Consider the following 23,378-nt stretch of genomic DNA (forward strand, 5'->3'; position numbering starts at 1 on the left):
TAAAAATATATTTTTATGCTTAAATGGGTCAAAAAAAGAAACACCGTTAACCATGGTTTTAATAGACTTTAAATTTCTCTTAACATGCATATATACGTACATTGTATTTACAAAACAAACATAAACAAACAAGTTTACCAACAAACAAACAATTTTCATAATACAAAACTACCATGTCTCAGTCCAAACTCAGAAAAAAAAAACAATCAAAATTCTGCATAAAAACCTAAATTTACAATCTTTCAAACAACATTATCAAATAATGTATATATATTTTTTTTTTCAAAGAACGTATATGAAAATAATTCAGCATTTTGCCTTTATTGATCAAGGGAGACGATTGTTCAGAAAAATAAAAAATTCAATGTAATAATTATAAATCAACAATACTTTTTGCAATACACACATGAATTTTTTGTGTCAATCTGTCATAAAACTAAAGTAATTCAATCACATTTCATTATAATTCATGAACGGAAGATTGGACAATTGTCATTATATAATTTTACATATATAATACAAAGTAGATAATAGTTTTAACTTTCTTTATCTTTAAGTGCCAATAAATATAAATATCATTTTTCATTTTGGAATAAAATTTGCAATTTCTTAGATTAAAAAAGAACAAGATGTGTTAGTTGATTATAAATGTCCCCACCTTATTTGCTTTGATCATATGGTGAAATTTCTAAAATTTTGAAGAAAAACAATCTTTGATGGTCAAGAACGTTTCAGGGAAAAGGTGATATTTCAATATGTGTAAATGAAGTTCTCAATGCCAAAAACAATGATTTGGTTGTATCAATCCTAAAACAGATTGCTGTCAGCTTTTTTCATATTCAAAGAATTAAATGGAATTGCAAGTTAAATTTCCTATGACAAAATGAATGGTACATAAATGATGGTAACTGTACACATAACATATACATATGTTTTATACATTTGGAATGTAAAGGTTTATGCGCAATTTTCAACACATATACTTTAATATAATAACACTTCAACAGCAAATAAAATCTCGCTACACATTTTTTTTTGTTAACATCTATATATATATATATAATCCACACATACACATCAAAACAAGGCTGGCAGGTTAAATCCAGAGATAAGCATTTCTAATACTTGAACATTTTCGAAATTCTACAGAAACTCTTGACATGCAAACAACAAATTCTTCAATCATCCTGTTCTTAAATTCTAAGCATCCAAGATGCTCTTTCTATCACTTCAAAATTCCATAACACACTGACCTAGTAGCCAAAAAATATGGTTGTCCCACAATTGAATCTATCTTTCCCCATTTTCTAAATATTGTATAAAAAGTTACATATACACATTCATGTAGAATGTCTACATTTGTCTCTTGCACAAATTACACTCCAAATATAACCACATGTTTTTCAGAATATATCACAACACAGTTTTATCTTGTTCTTTTTAACATCATTCAATTCTGTTAAGGTTAAACCCTAGATTTATCTTTTAAGTTACACTTCTATTAAGGTTAAAACCTAGATTTATCTGTTAAGTTACACCTCTATTAAGGTTAAAACCTAGATTTATCTGTTAAGTTACACCTCTATTAAGGTTAAACCCTAGATTTATCTGTTAAGTTACACCTCTATTAAGGTTAAACCCTAGATTTATCTGTTAAGTTACACCTCTATTAAGGTTAAACCCTAGATTTATCTGTTAAGTTACACCTCTATTAAGGTTAAACCCTAGATTTATCTGTTAAGTTACACCTCTATTAAGGTTAAACCCTAGATTTATCTGTTAAGTTACACCTCTATTAAGGTTAAACCCTAGATTTATCTCTGCACTAATACTTCTCCTGATATTCATGGTGCCATTTGTTGAAGTCAATGTTAAACACCAACAAACATCCAGTAGCCAGACCTGCCAGTAAAAACCTGAAATAAACCAAACATTTTGTTTTTGATAATAAATGCAGAATAGATCAACTTCATAAGATTTCTTCCTTCAGATAGGTAGGCACAATCAAATGTTGATCTTTTTTAAGACATTCATTCACTTGATACATTTGTATTTGACATGACAGTATTTTTGTTTATTTAAAAAAGATCATGACCTAGTATTACCATTCCCTTTTAGCTTCAAGTCCGAACCCCTCCCACACCCCTCTTATAAATTCTTGTTTCAATATAATTCAACTTAACACTGGTTGTACTGCACTAAATATTCTAAATGGAAATAAAATGGTTCATGTGCAGCTTTTTAACAACAGTTTACTTTTAAATTAGTTCATTTACATGGATTCTTAATTCATATTTGAGAAAAAAAATATTTTTTTCAATTTATAAAAATCATTTTCTTAAATCTGCCTCTCGAAAATGACCAGTACTGATATCATCTTCATCAGAGAAAACATGTTCATGGACAAAGTTGGGCTCAAAACACACAACCCCTGGGTTAAATGGTAGTCACCTTAACCAGTAGATCATTGTCCCCTTATTCAACAAGAGCTGTCACAGGAGACAGCGAAGCTCGACTAATAAATACTGGACGCATTAAGGAGGACAAAACTATGAAAGAAAAATCAATTATGTATAATTATGTATTAAGCTATAGTAAAAAAATAACATTTGTTAACATTAATTCCAAGGTCAAGGGGAATAATTCTAGAAATAGTCATGCTAGAGTTATGGACCTTGTCACACAACAGTTGTGTAATGATAAGAAATATATTTGAAGTTTGAAGTAGATACCTTAAAAAGTAAAGAAGTTATTATATTTCTTAAAGAAAATCCTAAGTTCAAAGAGAGATAAATCTGTAAATATTGCTTCAAGAGTTATGAACATTGTCACATAAAATGTAATTGATGATAAGGAATAAGTATTTGAAGTTTGAAGTAGATACCTTTAAAAATAAAAATGTAATAATAAAAAATAACATTTTTCTAGTAAAAAAAATCTAAGTTAATGGGGAGATAATTATTGCAATATTGGTGCTAGAGTTATGAACCTTGTCACATAAGATGTGGATGATGATAACGTAAATATATTTGAAGTATGAAGTTGATCCCTTTAGAAATAAAGAAGTGACAGTAAAAATTAATATTTTTTAAGAAAAATTCTAAGTTCAAGGGGAGGTTAATCTGAAAATATTGGTGCTAGAGTTATGAACCTTGTCACATAAGATGTGGTTGATGATAAGGAACATATATTTGAAGTATGAAGTTGATCCCTTAAGAAATAAAGAAGTGACAGTAAAAAATTGTATTTTTTAAGGAAAATTCTAAGTTCAAGGGGAGATAAATCTGAAAATATTGGTGCTAGAGTTATGAACCTTGTCACATAAGATGTGGTTGATGATAAGGAACATATATTTGAAGTTTGAAGTTGATACCTTAAGAAATGACAAAGTTATAGTGAAAAATATTTTACTGCACCAAAACTTTAATCTAAAATCTGGACGCGGACGCCGACGCCGGGGCGAGTAGGACAGCTCTCCATTTACTTCGTATAGTCGAGCTAAAAATTAAAGGTACATCAACTTTTATGGTAAGTAAATTGGACAAAGTTTACTTATAAAACAATTAAGACCACATAGGTATAGCATATTTTAATTAAAATGTATTATTCTGGTGTGAGGAAAATTCATAAAAATATACAAGTAAAATCATGAGGTTTTCCTATGCTAAAAATGCCAGAATGTCTTTAATATGACTTTATTACAGCATGTGACTAAAAACCTAACTTAAGTAAGTAACTTACTTGTGGTCGTGTGAAAGAGCTAGTGAGCATATACAACTATCACATGCTGGGTATGAGTAAAGTAACGTCAGGTCATGTGACCTGTACACCTCTACAACACCACTATCACCTCCCAACATCAGGTATTGTCCATCACGACTGAGTGTCATAGCCTGTAAAGTCAAAATAACATTGTAGAAATATGAAAAACATATGGTCAGAGATAATGTTTAATTACACTAGACCCTTACGATCTAATTACGATTTCAAGCAGACATAAGGACAGGCGGGATGAGTATTATATGCCAACCTTTACATGCAAAATAAGTAACCAGCCTTGACAATTGTCAGGAAGACCTTAGCAAAAATATTAACACACACACATCAACACTCCTCTTTTTTACATTGAAAAGCTCATCTAACTAGCCCTTGTCCAAACAGACTTGTTCAGCTTATGATTTTGAAACAGTCAATTATCAATTTAGCACCTAAGATAAGGTGAAAATTTAAAGCTAGCCAGCCAACAGTATAGTGCCTGGTCAGACTTCATGACAATGCAGGCTGGCCTGGTTCTATACTGGTCGCACAGGCTGATCACTCTCAGTTCCAGCTGGGTAAGAGCTAGATAATTATCCCTACCTGAATATTATCTTTATGTTTGATATGTTTCTGTAATCGACCGTTGATGCTGAAGTTGCAGATAACGTTCTCTTCAAACTTAATCATCACGAACGTCTCTCTGGACATGCAAATCAGGTTCGCAGTTAACTGTTTACCCTCGGGTGGATCCAGTGACCTCAATAAATCGCCGTTTAATGTATGAACAAGGCATGGGCCATCTAAAAGTAATAGTTTTATACAATACAAATGAAATGCATAATTAATACACCAAGAAATACTATGTTATACCTAACAGATTAACTCAGGTATAAGGCTATTCTTTTTTTGCAAACTTCATTTTGGAGACCAACATATCTCCTTTACTGTCCATTCAATACACCGATAAACACTTTTGGAACTACCAGACAACGGGCTATTCTTTTCAGTAGTTTAGCCAAAGCTTTCAATTGGCGTTATAAATTTTAAAATCAGACATTTAATCACCACAAACTAGCGGTTTAAAAATGGCTTAATGTTTTCACTTGATATACCCTAGGTTATTTATGTTGTTCATATAAAGACTGTCAATGTCAAAGTGTAAAACACTTTAAAATTTAGGGTATGTATATATTATGCTTTACATGAACAAACAAAATTAATGAACAAGAATGCTCAACAGAGTTAAAATAGCTACCTTGTGATCCACTGATGACCATTCCAAGTTCAGCAAGTACACTAACACTGGTCACTTCAGACTTGTGTCCAGTCAAAGTGGCCTTTGGTGTAGGATGCTCAATACCTGATAACATATCATTATAATATATACAATATACGTAATGGTAGAATAACATCACTTAAACTGACCTCAAAGTTATAAAAAACATTTCTGTCTCTGAGTTCTGTCTCAAAGCTAAATTGTTTGAATAATGGGCAACAATTTTTGCAGGTGACAACCCAGCAATCATTATAGCTCTGATAAAGGCAATGACTATCAATAACCAATTTTTGTAAATATTCTTCTTTAAAAAGGGACATGACCTCTAAACATATTGCCCCTTGTTTTGCAACTTTGCTATTAATATCATAAAAATTAAGTTTTCCAAGTTTTATGTTGATAGCATTCATAGTTTGAGTACCATTCTACCTAATAAGCAATTTTGACAAAAAATAATCTCAGAGTTAAAAAGGGGCATAACTCCAAAAATAAGTTTTCAAATAAGGCCTCTCATGCTACAACTGCACCTTGCCATGATAAGCAAGTGTCACAAGTTTTATATTGATACCTTTCAAAATGTTCAATGCTACATTAAAGTTTTAGCATGATGATAACTATGACAACTACTCAGTGATCATAATACCTCAAAACAGACAAACTAAACGTATAGCACAGTTTTGGTCATACCTTGATGGTAGTTCCACCTATCTGGTTTTCTAAGACAACTTACCAATTTCTCTGCAAATGACCAACTACTTATCCCTAATGTTGGACAAATCAACAGTGAGAGACCAATGATTATGACTCAATGTCAGACATCAATTTTCACAGATATATTTTTTTCTCGCCCGAGGATCTATCCAGCAACCAGACCCCTTGATTTCAATTCTGATGCTCTCCCTATTGAGCTAAGCCATCAAACATATGTTTCATATATTATTTTACAAATAGTAAGACTACCTTTTCATTTATGAATTAAAATTCTCAAGGATAATTTCTCAATTTGAAGGTAAACTTACTTCCATTATCACCAATGATAGCCTGATTTCTTGATGTAAACATCCATACCATCACAGTACAGTCCTTGGATCCCGTTACAATGTAACAGTCCTGGTTCAAGTTACATTCTGATCTTGTTATACATGTTACCACATCAAAATGACCATACACAACTTGCAAAATCTTTGCTGAAAGAGAAATGGGACATTTGTATGTTAATTTAGTGGGACCTCCATGGCTAAGTGGTTAATTTTGCAATCACTTTAAATTGTTTGCCCACCACAGCTTCTAGTCTGTGTTCTGTCAGTGATTTGGAATTCTTTCATGTAAGGAAGCTATACAGCTAATTTAACAATGTCTTTTGTTACTCACACTCTTGTTTGTTTGTGTTAGAAATAATGTGGCAGGGCAAACAAGTTCTTACAATATTGGTAAAAGTCATAAAGTCACTTATGACCATTACCATAACTATTGAATTAAAATCAACTCTCTTTTAATACCAAGTAAACAAATAAATCATTCTTTAACATCATATAGATCATTCTTTAAAATTGTACATTTGTTCTACTCATAACTAAAAAATATTCTTCAAGGTATCTAATTCATTAATTTTCAGTGTGATAATAAATTTCTAACCTTTCTATATAAGAAATCCATTAAATTGAAGTGTTTTCTACCTATGACCAAATTCTGCACAAAGTCATTCTCATGATTGTCCATTTTTAAAATCGTATGCTCTCTAGAAAGACCAGTTCTCTAAATGACATTGTGATGCATCATATACAATATTGTGTTTGTTCTGTTTGGTTTTAAGTACACCAACACAGTTTAGGTCATATGGCGGTGGAACAGGAAAGATGATTTTGGTCAACCTTGGGTGTTACAAACTTTCAGCAATACCAGGGTTCATAACTACTTGACCTGCTAGAGCTAAGAGATGCAGAGATTCCAAAAATTTAAACCCATTTAGTTGCCTCTGATGCTCACACATGGTTAAACACCGGCTGCAATTCTGATGCCTCGACACATAAAGGCAACCCCACAGCCATAAGGGGCATATACAATATTTAATGTAAAGAAGAAAAGAGGTTTGAAACAATTAGCTCATACCTGTGTCAGCAAAGTAGAGTCTGAAACTTTTATCCCAGAATCCACAGGCAAAGATGAATCTATTATCTGCTGTTGTTACAAAATGAGACATACTCACTTTAAGGCGCTGATCAAAGTTATCACCTAAACTACGACGATTTAACCCAGTGTTCATTACTGAAAGATAAATCAAAATTACATTAAATTCCACTTATAACAGTATCTCTTAAAAAGATATACGGCTTAAAACGATGCTGTTGCCACAGTCCTGACTCTTGTTTTCAAATTGGTTGCCTTTCCAATATTTAATATGTGCATTTAACGATATAAATTTGGCGGATTCCTGAATATCATTATAAGCCAAGTTGATTGTATTTAGAATAGTATCCTTAAATTATAAGCCTTATTTGCTTCACAAAAATTATTAATTTGCATATTCCCCCCTTTTTTACAATTTTTCATCACAAAATTATGACTTTATTCAACATTTCTTATGACTACCTTATATATGACAATGCATCATTATTCTTTGTAAATTCAATATACAATCTCAGTCCAAATATCCTCATACCATCACAGTTTGATTTCAAAAGATTGGACAACTATAAATATTAATATAACAATATCAGTAGAAGCAAAGGCAAGGTAGGCATGCACAAGTACTAAAAGAAGTCATACACATAAATCTAATAGAAGCATGATACCAAGACATGCAAAAACAGGTCTGATATCAGTTTTGGAACAAAATATATAGTGCCATGCTTGTTATCAAAATATAAATGACTGGTTTGGATATTAGAAATAATACAACTATATCTGATATTAATGTTTAATTGGTCAGATATCTGGATTTAAAAGAAAAGACCTGATATTAAAATATAACTTCCAGATCTCATAAAAAGCTCTATAAAACAAAGTCTGATAACAAGATTTTTCTGTTAGATTTGATAACAGAATTCAAACTAGAACTGTGTCCAAAGGACACGGATGCCCCCACTGACAACATATATATGGTATATAGTGAAAAAATCAACAAAGGGCCATAATTCTCTTAAATTTGAACGCAGCAAAAATTCCTTCCTTTACTACCATCTACATATTAAGGTTGTTCATCCCTGGAAGTTTAAGCAAAATTTGCCATCCGGTTTAAGAGGAGTTGTGTTCACAAAATTTCTATATGGAATAAAGTGAAAAAATCAACAAAGGGCCATTATTCTCTTAAATTTTGTTGCAGCAAAAATTCCTTCCTTTGCTGCCATCTACACACTAAGGTTGTTCATCCCTGGAAGTTTAAGCAAAATCTGCCATCCGGTTTAAGAGGAGTTGCGTTCACAAAATTTCTATATGGTATATAGTGAAAAAATCAACAAAGGGCCATAATTCTGTTAAATTTGGTCGCAGCAAAAATTCCTTCCTTTACTACCATCTACACATTAAGGTTGTTTATCCCTGGAAGTTTAAGCAAAATCTGCCATCCGGTTTAAGAGGAGTTGCGTTCACAAAATTTCTACATAGTATAAAGTGAAAAAATCAACAAAGGGCCAAAATTCTCTTAAATTTGGTCGCAGCGAAAATTCCTTCCTTTACTACCATCTACACATTAAGGTTGTTCATCCCTGAAAGTTTAAGCAAAATCTGCCATCCGGTTTAAGAGATGCTGCGTTCACAAGATTTCGGGACGTAATGACAGACGGACGGACGGATGGACAAGTGCAATGCTATATTCTCCCACTTTGTGGGGGCATAATAACTAGACCTTTTATCAAAAATATCATCACTAGATTTATGTTTAATTTACAAAATACATATCACTAGGTCTGGTATGAAAATTGATACCACTAGGTCTGATATACATGTGTCAACAATTATACTTAAAGGTCATTCTAAAAATGGCAATGTACTGACTCATAGATGCTTCATTTACTCGCACAAAAAAACAAAAACAAATTACACATAATTATAACCAATATATATATACCCAATAATTGGTCCATTGCCAGTGGCAGGTTGGGCTGAGCATCTTTGTTCTCCTTGTTTTCTGCTGATCCCAGACTAGTAGGTGTACCTTGATCTGTTAATTAAAATATCATAGTAATAAAGTCATGCAAAACAGAATACAAGCCAATTTAAATCATATCTATGAGAATGCTTTCAAGACATATTGATCAATGTAGAATATACAAGAATAAGCATTTCCAAACAATGCTAGGATTGCTATTCAACTTGAAAATAATTTTGTGAAACAGACTCCTTCTGTGTATTCTTTGTCCCATAGGAGCCTACAAACTGTTTTTCAAGCTTCTTACTTATAGAAAGTATTTTAATTCTATATATAGGTTACCCTCCCCCCCCAAAAAATGCAGATGGCATGCACTATAGATGCCCCCTTTTTGAGGTCTTTTGTCATCCATTTTGTAATTCGATCTTGTTAATTGTATATGTACCCATCCAGGTACAGCAACAATAAACAATAAGAAACGGTCTTTTTTACAAAGAGGCATGAGACACATTAATGCTCAATACTTAAGCTTCACAAGACATCTTTTGTAAAAGCAAAACAGACAAGAAACAAACTTTGGAGATAATGCTCAAGTAAAGACAAGCGACACCTTTTATACCTGACTCCCAGGCTGATATAAAATCAAAAATTTTTGTGAGAGACTAAATTTTGCTAATTAATTTTTCAATTAAAATTTTGCACTAGTCTGCTTTATATCATTATAAAAACGTTGAGAAATTCTAAATCCCAAGTGATTATATTTATTATTCAACTTATAGTATTGCAGTATAGAAAGGCACAAACTGATGTACTTAGTAATTAGTTTTAGAAGAATTAAGATGCCATTAATGATTATTTTCATTCCAGTAGCCCTATAGCTGCAACTGAACATAACCATGCAAACAGTGCAGAACAAGATAAGCCTGAACATCAGTGCCAACTGATCATGGCCTGCACAGTTAGCTTTTCAATCAGTAATTATTTTGAATTTTCCCTAAAAATGACGAATGGTTTTGTCCAAATTGAAAGACAGACAAGTCCATATAAGAGATATTTAGTGAGGTAAGAGTTTAAGGCATAACATGACTTTGAGAGTTGATGCCAAGATTCTATTTTAAAAGAATACAAAACTTGAAAGAAAATAGTACATAGTTTGATCAAAATTTAAAGTCAGAAACACAATGTGAGAGGCTGTAGCTTACGTTGATAGTTTGGATTCCATCTGTTTATAGAGAAATTATGATTGCATGTAATTGTGGTGACAGCAGGAGTTGGTACGGCCGGGTGCGTGTTGGCTGAAACGTGACACACGGGCGAGTTGGACAGGAACTTCATTATCATACATACATCGTCCTGGACACTTGTAAACATCATTGGTGACTGTAATTATACAAAAATTCATTGTATTATGAAATTACAAACAAAATTATTCGGAATGAAATGGATCAAATTGTAAGCATTTACAGCAAAATACATGGTAAAATATATCTGCAACGTTTCCTAAATCTATTATAAAAAGGAGGTTTTCAAGAAATCTAGCAGTTTTTATATATTATAATAAATGTTTTATGTAAAACCTACTTAACCCATTGTGGTGATTGAGGAATGTCATAAGACAATACCCACTAACTTAAGAAACCATAATGCCTCAAAATCGAACTAAAATGTTTTCTAAAATTATTTACATAATACTTAAGTATTAGAGCAATTTATTGTATCAGTTTATTTTTGTTTGAGACTGACATAGATCACTGATTAAACCAAAAGCAATATGTTTTCTGATTAAATTGGGTAAATCAAAATATGCAGCTGAAATGTTTTAAGGTATATATGTAATTTGCTAAAATAACTTTTCTCTGGGGACTGACTAGCTGCATAAATATATATATCACCATTAAATCTGTTATAGTGAATGGGTACACAGAAACCATGTCCAATGATTATAAAACCCTACCATTAAATAACAGTGTAAAATATTAAAGAGATCAGCCTCCTAAAAAAACAATGAGGCTAGTATAAAATATTTATTAAACCAGTCAAAAATAATTTGGAATGCCAGTATAAAGTCTCTCTTAGAGGTTTAAACTGCAAGATCTGTGACCACAGAACTTCAAAAGAGACAAGTCTAAAGAGATAGCCAGATTACCAATAAACATATGAGACCATTTGAAAGACTGCCAGACTACCAAAGACTACCAGACTATCAACAAACAAAGGAGACCAGCCAAGACAACACCCTGATAGGCAAATCTGTGAGAACCATTTTAGAATATTATTATTATTTGTGAAACTTGAGAACCAGTCCATGTTTTAGACCTGTATAAATATGTAGACATTACATCTGAAATTGACAAAATATAAAAACATGCTTGATACTATAAAACAAAGTTAAAAGGTTGATCTAACAGTCCTGTTAATGTCAATGTATCAGTATATAAAATGTTCAGTTACAAAAATGCATTCTGATACAAACTAAATACCTAACTATATATATTCTATGAATATTTCTAAAATAATTGTTCAAAACAGATAATGGAAATGATAAAAACCAATGGAAGAATAAAAACATACCAAATAACTGTAAAAATGTACCAGTTGATTATATAACCCAATTCCAAGACATATATAAGTAAGTAAAAAGAAAATTAATATAATTTCAATCCAAACCAGTTTAAAAGTACATAATTATGTCGAATCTACAAAAATAAAATCTAATTATCCTTGTTTTCATCAAACTGTATATAAAATGCAGTTTTATTCTGTGAGAAGGAGTCAGATTAATATCAGATGCAAGAGAATCAAAACTCTGAATTACATATTTGGGAGTGCAAAGTCTTGTATACAAAATAAGTTGGGTTATAGTAAGCAATATATCTTAAGTCAATTCTATCAAAAGTTTGTTCTACATTTAGCCCTTACCCTGCTGAATTTATATAATGGACTGAACCCAATTGGATTTTGGAACAAACCATTCAAATTTGAACAAAATTTTTAACAATATACAAAAGAGTTAGCTGCCAACAGTATCTGTACAGGTTGGCCTGGCTTTGCACTGGCAGCAAGGCTAATCACTTTCACTTGCAGCAGGTAAAGGGTGAAATAAAGAAAATAGTACAATCTATTATTTATCACATAGCAATTATAATTATGCTACATCTTAATTCTATATTAGTTTTTATACAATTTACTGTTATGTTAACTACAAACTACTTTATAACCCAAAAAAACTTAAATCTGCCAGCCCTCCTTGATTAAATCATTTAAAAGGGGTCATAACTTCCTTTTACGGAAGAATCATAATGATAATGGCAAAATGTCACAAACTTAAAATCAAATTTGAAATGGAAACACCATATCTGATCATTTTTTTTATCTTGATATCCCCACAACTGATAATGGTCAGCTCCGAAAATATAAGCTGGACAAGTTTACTTCAGAAATTTGGGTGGGTGTTCGGCATTCATGTCAGTTACAGACACAATGAGATTTTTATTTAAAAATCGTAGATAGATGTATACATATCAAAGACTAATCAGATAAAAATTATTCCAAAGAAAACCCACACCATGGTCTGGTGGTACTCTGTTAAACATATAAATGATACCCAAGGGGATTACCAAATACAAAACTACAGCTTGAAAAAGAAAAAGAAAAATACACAATTTGTTAAGTAAAGGCTTCCCCTCTGCTTATATAATTTACAAAGAGCCATCTACTATAAATGTAAAAAGTGTTGTGAAATATATAAAAATAAAGAACCCAAATACCCCAAATAGAAGCTAAAGGTGAATAAACTAAGCTAAAGAAAACTAAAACCTTTTTCAAAATACTTCGGTTCTGTTTGCTATAGTTTTGGGTGAGCTGTAAATGAGTAATATAATGAATAAAACAGAACTATTTGTTTAAACTAAATACATCTGAGTTGAACAGGGTTTAAAAAACAAATATTTTTTCCAAATTCATTAAACTTATATGTCTTAATTTCTTTGTAATATTATCTTGAGGAGGAGAGGTAGGAGCATATGGGTGGGGGTGGTGGGTTTAAGTCAAATATTGATTAAATGGTAGAACTTATTAAAGAATAATCAATATCCGGCTGGCCGACTACGGTCTTTCGAAGGCACAAATGTAAAACTGCCATTCCCCAGTATTATGCTTGCCAGATAATATTTTCCTAAAACTATCGCCTCTAAGGGGATTTAAACCCACTTGGGCATTAACCAAGAAATTTAAGGTCAGCAATCAGTAATCTGACAGCTATGCCATGAAAAGATTGTGGCCTATTAAGATCAGTGATCTTGGCCAATGGATACCTAAATTTACTAAATTATGTGCTGTCCATTCATTTGATTTTACCAATACAGTATCTATCTTTTGGACACAATTACATTTCTATGACATTTAATCTCTCTATTACAGATTACTTTTACTTTCAGTCTATGTATCCTTTCTAATTCAAAAATATTTTGATTCCCTGTTCAACACAATTTGTTAATGTTACTATCAAATAGGATAATATATATGTAAAGTATAAATACACAATATTGTGAGTAAAGGATATCAAACAAAAGAAAAATCAGGATGAATACATTGTCTAACTATAAATAAAACATTGTTATTGTGCAAATCCTAGTATTAATCACCCACAAACATTGATAAACATATAAATTCTTTAAGTCAATTTTTCACACAATTACTGGTATCATAACGAGACTGCAAGGTTATCTAGTAAAACATATGGATGCTTGCTGATAATACTTTGACCTTTCTATGTAGAAAAGTTAAGAAGAAAATCTATTTTTAGCAGAAGTGACATTGACCTTGACCTAAATAATATTAAATACTCATCCAAGGTCAGAGCTCCATTGGAGATACCAACATATCAAAATCAGTCAATAAATCAAAAAAGTATAGCTTTTTCGGATGAAAGAATCAAACATCCTTAAAGGCACTGGCTTTGAACCAAGCCTGGTGAGCGGCAAGTGATTTAGAGTCAGGACTGAGCCACAGAGGCCAATGACTTTAACATTAAAGTTTAAATTTAAAATTATATGGAAATATATGAATAGGTATTTTTACAATAATCAATAATAATCAGAATATTCTTTTTATAACATACATGTCTTTTGCTTCTAATTCATGACAAAACGATTTTACTAAATGTCATAGATATAAACTAAACATAAAGTACCTGTTATAGGAATTTAGAAAAGTTTTAAATGGGGAAGAAAAATTAAGTGATTTTATTGATTTTATAAGTATGAAAAAAAACATTTGTTATCTAGAATTTAGTATGCAAATGAAAAGATATGTGAACTGTTAGCAAGATGTAAGACAGGTAGAAAAACTATGTTAAATATTGAACAAGTAAAGTGAAAAATGTGTTATATACGGAGATTTGTTAAAGAAACTGTAAAAAAATGCAAAAATTTAACACACAAGTTAACAAAGTATTTGAAATATATCTTGTGCTGGAAGTTTCTCTATTTACTATATATATTTGGTGCAGATGAGTGAAAACAGTCATTTACAACAATGTTTGTTTGTGCTGTTTTTTTACTTTTAAAATACAGCATAACCTCCTTGGGTAAAGCTCTTTTGTAAGCTTTGCAATAAATTTGACACCTCACTGACAATTAAAGCTGAAATAAAAACTAACGTACAGTTTTAATATCCATGGGAACTTTACATTTCAAATACTTACTAAATGCATAACAGAACTTCTAGGTGGGTGGGGTTCAGTCAATAACTGCGTAGGTGTCTGTCCAAAACTTCGAATCTGATTCTCTATTGCCTGAAATATAATTTACCTTGATTTATTTTGAAGTATCATTGCAAACATTTGTTTTTCTATGACAGAAAGTAAACTCTACATGGTGAAGTCTGTAAGTCCATTTGAAATCATATAAAATGAGTTGTTGATAGAAGTGTTCCCATTGTATTTGAAAGGTTGATCAAATTATAATTGCATTTAGTATGAGGTCAAAGTGACATGAATCCAACAAAGACTGGATTCTTTTTTTAGTTTCCTTGCCGCATCAGCCAGGAAAACTGCTCGAGTTAGCAAAGAAACATTCATCTGGCATCATTTGAACTACTATATTAAAGTTCACAAGAATTCATTTTTAAAATTACTGATCACGAAATTATGATATTATAATAATGTTTATCATTTCTTTATCTAATAGTTTTATTTCTCTATGAATTATAAATGAATAATCATAATGATATACCTCTTTCATGACAGTATCTGTCATAGACTCTAAGTTAACATTTCCTTCATAGGTAAGATAATAGAATACATTGGTTGCTCTCACAGCCTCAGGTCCTGTAAATAATAAATATTAACAAGGTCATTTCAATAAATTTCCTCCTTTTGACTAACATTTTTATAAATATTTAATTCAAATGGTAAGCTATCTTTGTAGCCTCCCTTCAACTATACTCTTTAAGTGGTATGCATTTCAGTTACCTCCCTTTGACCAAAAGCATGTTTGAAACAATTCTGTCTCTTAAAACTACTACATACAATTTAATCACAAAACTAAGTTTAAAGTTACAAAGTTAATGTAAAATTGAAATATATTAATTTTTGTCTCTCAAACTCAGTCTTCTGAAATGATACTCAAACAAGAAATTTTAAGTTCGAAAAATAAGTTGATAACGATTTTTCCCATTAGAAAATTTGATACTTCCCATAAGACAGCTAAACTTTTCTTGGCAAGCTTTATAAAAAACAACATGAAAACAGAATAACAGTTAGAAATAAAATTTGCATTTAGAATAAATGAATAAACAAACCTCTTTGTTTGTAACCAAATATCAGATCTATCCAGTGATGCATCTGGCATGAAACAAACTCGGATTCCAAGGCCTGAAAATATATCATTTTGAATATTTTATCAAAACAGTATTTGCTTACTCATAACACCAATTCCTACACTAAAATCAACATGTGTTTTTTTTCCGGTATCTCGGGGGTTTCATTAAGAAATCGTAGTCATACAAATTACCATGCTGCATGTAAACATGTTAAAGTGTCACCCAGCTAATTTTGGTAAAGTTGTTCAGGATTATGCAGTGTTCGGATTACACAGTTTCTACTGTAATTAGACATAGACTGGAGACTATAAATACAGTACAACTGCAGTAGAGTAACACCCTTTAGGACACAAAAATTTGGTTTTTGCCAGAGATGCTGCTCTAGAATTGTTTAATTTATTCTAACATTGGGAAGTAATGCTACTGTATTTGTAAAGACTTAAAAGAGGTAATTTCTCTACAGAGGATCACTCTGGGGAGGTTTCACTGTATAATAATACAAGTAAAGCATTTCCTACCATTCTGTTGATTCTGACAAAGTCTTCTGGACTCTTGGCCCACTTTGGCAGGACCACGTCTTGTACCTCTGTACCATCATCTTGTTTCCCCAGGTTGAACTTGTTTGTGTTCATAAACATCTCAGGTAAGGCAAAAAATTCCGGGATCAACTCCTTTAATATACAGAAGTTATTTAGTTTATACATATTTATTCTAGTTTGACTGTGTTGGAAGCTATAAGCTTATTGAAACACTCTCGAATCTGTTCCTGGAACCAACCAGTACTAAGCAATTAATGTAAAGTTTCTTGCTCAAGAAAACAACGGATTGCCCTTGAAAGGGTTTGAACCCATGTGGTCAGCAATTATGATTATTAATTATATAGCAGATAATACATATATTTGTTAATACTGAACAAGGTACCTTTGCTAAAACTATAATACAATATTTTATGTTCAATAGCAAAAAGATACCGGAAAACTGATAGTGGGAAATCCTTCAAGAACAATGAAAACAAGCAATTATCATAGTATTGCAAGCAATCCATAAGTCCCCTACCGGATAGAACCCCATCAGCATTCTGAAGGGCCATTGGCCATTCACTAATGTGTAAATTTTTCTCTATTTTAAGTAAATTTGTTGGAAATGTTCTTTAAAAGTGATCACAGGAAAAAGTTTTTATGAACAGACAGACAGACGGACTGAAGGACACTCTAAAGTTAATATTTGAAACATCCCTGTTATCAAAATATAACATTTTAAAAAGCAAAATTCTTAAAGAGGAGATAACTCTGGAATTAAAGATGCAATTTCATAAAAAGTTTCAGCTCTTTTTGACTAATCACAAATATTGTTATATTTGCCATGTTTTAAGCCTATTTGTTGCCAAGGCAATCAATATTTTTTCGAAATAGGAAGAGCAGATAGACATGCATAATCTCAAGACTGCCATCTACCCATATGTCAAGTTTCATAAAAATATTTCCAGTACTTTTTGAGTTATCACTGGATTCAGTTTATGTGTAAAATTTGCCATATTTTCAGTCTATGTGTTGCCATAGCAACCAGAATTTTCAACATAGGAAGAAAAGAAAAAGACGTGTATAATCTCAAGACTGCCATCCTTACATATTACAAGTTTCATAAAAATATTTCTATTACTTTTTGCGTTAACACTGGATCCAGTTTATGTGTAAAAATTGCCATATTTTCAGTCTATTTGTTGCCATAGCAACCAGAATTTTCAACATAGGAAGAAAAGAAAAAGACGTGCATAATCTCCATACTGCCATCTATCCATATATCAAGTTTCATAAAAATATTTCCAGTACTTTTTGCGTTATCACTGGATCCAGTTTATGTGTAAAATTTGCCATATTTTCAGCCTATTTGTTGCCATAGCAACCAGAATTTTCAACATAGGAAGAAAAGAAAAAGACGTGCATAATCTCCATACTGCCATCTATCCATATATCAAGTTTCATAAAAATATTTCCAGTACTTTTCAAGTTATCGCGGGATCCAGTTTTGTGGACGGACGGACTGACGGACGGACGGACAGACGGACGGACAGACGGACGGAGGGTAAACCTAAAGTCCCCTCCGGTAAACCGGTAGGGGACTAAAAAGATACTGGTTCATTTGTTTCTACTTACAGACTTGTTTATAAGTACATTATGAAGAAACAAAAAAATAAAGACTATATCAGCACTTGCAAATAAACTCATTACATTAAAGTTGCTCTGTGTTGTTATTTTTTCTTGGGCAGTGTGATAATTGATTCAAATACATTTGCACTTTCATTGTTGAAGATTGAATACTGCTTAAGTGGACAACAAGGGATATGAGAGATATGGCATCTTTTTATCTCCAATGAAAACCTTAAAACAAATTAAGATAACAAGTTCACATAGAAACTACAAATAAGAAATGAATCCTTTGGAAAAATATGATTTACCTTCACATCGGATGTGTCTCTCTGGCAATTCTTCCAGGCTTGTGATACAGAATGGAAAGTTCGGTCTGCATGGTCAAACTTTCCACCTTGTAGGTTGAGAAACATTGTTGTAAATGGCTCCTACAAAAAAAAAGTATTCAATTAAAAGTAAACAATGAAGAAAATGTTTTCTTTTCAATGTCTTACTTAACATTTAAACTTGAAAGTATCAGCATTTGTTACTAGTATAAAGCCTGACCAACTTAAACGTCTGAACTGGCTTCTAATACTGTTGGTATTAACAGTCTGGCTAATAAGAATGATTTCTTACAGAACAGAATATTTTATTTCTTATTTCAAAGTAACTTTGTCCAAACATTAAAACAACCAGCTATCCAATTATTTGGACCATCAGCTATTGAAATTGTTTCATTTAAGACTCATTAGACTTATACATTTATGGTCAACTTGTTATATTTTCTGACATTTCATCACTTGCCCCTCAATACTGAGGGTTGGAAACCTGTCAAGCAATTTTAAATTCTTCCGAGTGAGGAAGGAATATATTCCGTTTACTATAGGTTGACCATTATGCTTGGCTTCCATTACATGCCTACAATACTGGACCATATAAGTGGATATTTCTGCATGTAGAAAAGTCAGCAAATTTAAAATTCCAAACATTTCGCATGGGGAAATATTAGCAAATCATAGAAGAGTAAAATTTACTGACATGTTGGTTGATATTTACTAGGGAATTTTTTTTAGATTTTTGTCAATTCGCAAAATTCACCAATATTACCATGTGGCCAACTCAAACACTTATACAGTATTACACAGAGACCAACCTGAGATCTTTACTCCTTTACCTAAACGAATGGACAAAGGCAAATTAGTGGCTTTAATATCTGGATGTTACTGTACTTACCACTCTGATGAGCCAGTTTAGAGTGAAGGCCGATGTTGAGTAGTGGGTACCGTAATGGAACGGTGGTATTTGATCATGCTCCCACGAGTTATAACGTTCCTCGAAAAATTCCTTTCTAGACGGATTTAGGGCACCAATTGGCTAAAATAAATAAAGAGTCAAAATAAGATATTATATCCATATATTTATTGCATTTTAGAATTTGTAAACCTGTTCTTATCCTTAGTACGCTTATAAACAACATTATTTTGACATTTTAACTGTCTATAAATATTCATAGTTAAGCTATTGCTACCACAGTATAAACTGCTTGTAACTAAAAACATTTTAAGAAACAATTTGTTTTGTTTTTGTTTTCATTATAAAAATTTATACATAAACATAATCAATTAAGCAACAGAATAAAAGATGCAGTAATAATACATAGATTTACTAACTTTAGAGAGATCTCTGAAGTTGTTTGGTTGACTTAGATCAAGCTCGTCCGTGTCGTAGTTAACTATCACCCAGGGAAACACCGGGTACTGGTTCAGATCATTGTATGTACGACCTGCAAAATAAATACAATGGAAGTGCTAATATCTAAATCACATCAATGTGAAGGTCCCACAGTCACTATCCAACTTTCAGAGCTTAGGGAAAAGTTTAATACAAGATGTCAATACATACATAATCTCTCTGACATAACCTTATTCTATCTTAAATCAATGTTGACAGATATCACAGAGCCCTTTAGAGTGCTAACTATATCAACAAATCAAAGCCACTGGAATGGTTTCATCCCCGCCAGATCAAGTTTCATCCCAACCTGCACATTTGATATACACTACTGTTAGCTACTCAATTTTAATACTGAAATCCCTGAAACAAATAATGGACTGTCCCTATTTCAAACCAGGGAGAGTCCATTACAAAAATTCAGCGAGGCTCAATGTCAGGTTAAACTGCAGAGAATTTGAAGAATGATCTGGCTCAATGCCAGAACAACAAGTCTGCATGCACAAGCAATCTAAACAATAAAGTAATGCAAAACCAATATTGTTTGTCATACTGTTTTGGATAAGACTTTCTTAGCCATATATTTTAAATATTATATCTATTGCCAATAACCAAACAGTCTTTTGTTAGGAATCAAATGCATTACAATAGGAAAATATCAAATATCAAAATGGAAGAAAAGAACATGATGATATTGGATGCTGGCAGAAATATTATGAGCCAGTCAATCACAATCAAAGTTTTTTCGATTTACTAAAAATCCATATTTTGATCCATAATTTTTTATAAAACTTGCAGATTGTCCACTACTTGCATTCAAATCTTTGCAATCACAAACTTAAGAGTATAAAAATATATAATGTTTTGATCCAGGATTGGTGTTTTGGTTAATTTACAAGTTCTGCAAAAACTATAATGGTAAAAAAAATGATGATATTCAAGACTTTTTCTTTCTATAAATACAGGACTTATTTTCATGGAGTGAAATATGTAATTTTCATACCACAAGATTATACAATGTACAAATAATACATTTTTCTCTTTCTTGACATTACAATTTGAAAGGCTTTGCCTTAAATTTTGCGTATCGACTGAATGAACAAGACAGTGGTCAGAAAAAGCCAACAGTGCAGACCAAGATCAGTCAGGAAAGAAGTGCCAACTGTACTTGGTCTGCACTGGTCACATGGGTAGAACCATTTGCTGCTAACAGGCCTGCAGTTTTGTTACATTACTACACCTACCTGCTATTGTGTTAAGGTACATGAGATAATCAAAGTTAGATATTTCTCGACGCTGCCATTTCTGTGTCATAGCCGACATCTTGTAAAGCTGTTTCCCTGATGCAGATGACATCCGTCTAAAAACAGCGGAAACAAAACAACTGAGTGATAACATGTTACAAACAACATATGGACCACAACAAACTGTTAATTTTTGTACTAAATTATGGCAAACGTTGATATGATCAATGAGTTAATTGTTGTTGGTCATTTTTTGCACAATGAAGTCCTTAACATAAATACACATTTGCTTCATATTTTTGGCCAGCTTGTAACAGTATATTTCTGGTTATTAAGTTTCTTGACATGTTATATAACCCAGTATAATGGTTATATAGAAAACAATCAATTATACAAGGCCATATAACCTGTGAAAAGTCTTTAAAATGAATTCATAATACCACACCACAATTTTCTAGGAATAAAATAAATATCAGGTTCACTTCATACATCTGCAGCAGCCATATACTAATAAAGTTTGACATAAAAATGACTGTCCAATTAAAATTAGAGTTACAAACATGCAGACTGATAAAAGCTTATATGATTTATTAGTTCTTTTTGTTTCTTTGGCCATCTTACACCAGTTATTTGTGTCATATAAGCACAAAGTTTTTGGATTCCTTTAACAGCATTAACATATGGTTGGCTTTCAAGTCACATCACCACTGTTAAGGTCATATAGCAACTTTTAATATTTTTTGTTGCTGAATAAAAACTTCAGTCATGCCTCTTTATATTATTTTACGCACAATCAAATTTCAGCCCCAAGTAGAACTACTAACCTTTACCAAGTTGACAGGATAGCTAAGCAATTCAATGTCTCTAGTTGGATTCAAACCCTTATTATTTAGGTTTCCATATCAGCAACCACATATTAAACTTTTCTTGGAATTAATATATTTGTTTTAAACTTGAGAAAAATTCAAAATGAAATATAATTATTACAAATGTTTTGCAAAATTGTTTTTTTTCAATGTTTCAGTACCTTGATTGTCCCAGACCATATTTTACCCCCACGCCCACTCTTGGTAATGCACTGATGACTTTTTTCACTGTAGCATGGTCAGGAAATGCAAACATGATGGCCGCTGTAAAATGTAAAGTTATGATACATACATATTTATTTAATATACATTGACACTTAACATACAACAATTAAAAACCTTTTTTTTCCAATTGCACAAGCTCACCATTTTGGCATGTCATTAAGAAGGGAAGTAACTCTGCTATAAAAACATTGCATTACAAGGTATGGTTACTTCCCCTTAGTCTGTTATCTTAAATCTAATTTTTCATATGGATTTATATAAACTTTTGACTTGGTTTTTTTATTAATATGTAGCATTTGATTAGCTTATTCTAAGCAAAGTGCTAAAAAATTGACCATTGGTTGAGCTCCATTTTTAGGCAGACCTCAACTCTACTTCATAGCCTTTGACCCTAATTTAAAAATTTTAAGTACATTATAGCTAGCGTCCTAATATAGCATTTGTGACCTCTAAACTGACCTCTTCTGTGACCTCTACAAATAACTATTTAATTCTAACCTCTAAATGATTATGTACTCAATAATATAAATATATTTTTTTTAAATATTTTTTTCCAGCTTTATTCTAAATTTAACCAAAAAACCTCTTCTTTTTTACATTATAAAAGTGATAATAATAATGTATAATGCAGCAAAATGTGTTAGTTTATAAGATACTATTATGGAGTAAGGAAAATTAAGGGAGTCCATCCATAAAGCTTATGTAAATTTGGCATTTCTTGTCGCCCTCTTAAAGCAATATCCCGGAAAACACATTTAAAACATATCCAGGGTTGACATTGCACCTTGTTTTTTTTGGTTTTTTTTAGGTTTAGTTTAAAGTCTCACAGACAATTTAGGGATCAATATTATAGTGACTTTCCATCTTTATTAGCTTAGACCCCAGGTGACCCACGGGTCCTATGCAATACCAAATTGACCCACGGGTCCTATGCAATACCAAATGTGCTACCACTGACATCTGAGGACAAAAACATGACCTTCTGGAATCTAGCTGGATAGCTTTCTCGCATCAAAGAATGCAAAACCTGCAGCAGGATTCCAACCCATTGTACAAAGGTATGGAAGCATAAGGTTTAAAGTCAGTGACTGTTACCAATGAGCCCCCACCCCCTTTTATATCGTGTTGTGGCAGTTTTGCTTTTAAAATTTTAAACCCTTATAGAGAGCTTATTTTATGGGTAACAAGACAAACTAAACTTAGATCAGCTGTAAATGAATGGATCACCTTAAATTAATT

At 31.9% G+C, this 23,378-nt stretch overlaps 1 protein-coding gene across 4 annotated transcripts in view; it reads right to left on the reverse strand.

The window, feature by feature from the left end:
• Positions 1 to 785: 785 nt before the first annotated feature.
• LOC132748717 (neurobeachin-like) overlaps positions 786 to 23,378 on the reverse strand; it is a 144,602-nt gene continuing 122,009 nt past the window's right edge. For 3 of the 4 annotated variants that reach the window (XM_060738330.1, XM_060738332.1, XM_060738329.1), the window contains 18 exons: positions 22,076 to 22,178; positions 21,049 to 21,164; positions 19,744 to 19,856; positions 19,307 to 19,447; positions 18,400 to 18,519; positions 16,463 to 16,615; positions 15,924 to 15,996; positions 15,356 to 15,450; positions 14,827 to 14,916; positions 12,939 to 12,983; positions 10,325 to 10,502; positions 9,102 to 9,194; positions 7,145 to 7,300; positions 6,055 to 6,222; positions 5,015 to 5,119; positions 4,360 to 4,559; positions 3,742 to 3,893; positions 786 to 1,916 (listed from right to left, as the gene is read on the reverse strand). In XM_060738330.1, coding sequence (XP_060594313.1) covers positions 1,826 to 1,916; positions 3,742 to 3,893; positions 4,360 to 4,559; positions 5,015 to 5,119; positions 6,055 to 6,222; positions 7,145 to 7,300; positions 9,102 to 9,194; positions 10,325 to 10,502; positions 12,939 to 12,983; positions 14,827 to 14,916; positions 15,356 to 15,450; positions 15,924 to 15,996; positions 16,463 to 16,615; positions 18,400 to 18,519; positions 19,307 to 19,447; positions 19,744 to 19,856; positions 21,049 to 21,164; positions 22,076 to 22,178 — 2,192 coding nt within the window. In that variant the 3' untranslated portion in view covers positions 786 to 1,825. The remainder of the gene's footprint in view (positions 1,917 to 3,741; positions 3,894 to 4,359; positions 4,560 to 5,014; positions 5,120 to 6,054; positions 6,223 to 7,144; positions 7,301 to 9,101; positions 9,195 to 10,324; positions 10,503 to 12,938; positions 12,984 to 14,826; positions 14,917 to 15,355; positions 15,451 to 15,923; positions 15,997 to 16,462; positions 16,616 to 18,399; positions 18,520 to 19,306; positions 19,448 to 19,743; positions 19,857 to 21,048; positions 21,165 to 22,075; positions 22,179 to 23,378) is intronic. The other variant, XM_060738331.1, reaches the window with a different exon arrangement.

This window comes from Ruditapes philippinarum, unplaced genomic scaffold (genome assembly GCF_026571515.1).
Source record: "Ruditapes philippinarum isolate M1 unplaced genomic scaffold, ASM2657151v2 ctg58_1_1_1_1, whole genome shotgun sequence".
NCBI classification, from domain to species: domain Eukaryota; kingdom Metazoa; phylum Mollusca; class Bivalvia; order Venerida; family Veneridae; genus Ruditapes; species Ruditapes philippinarum.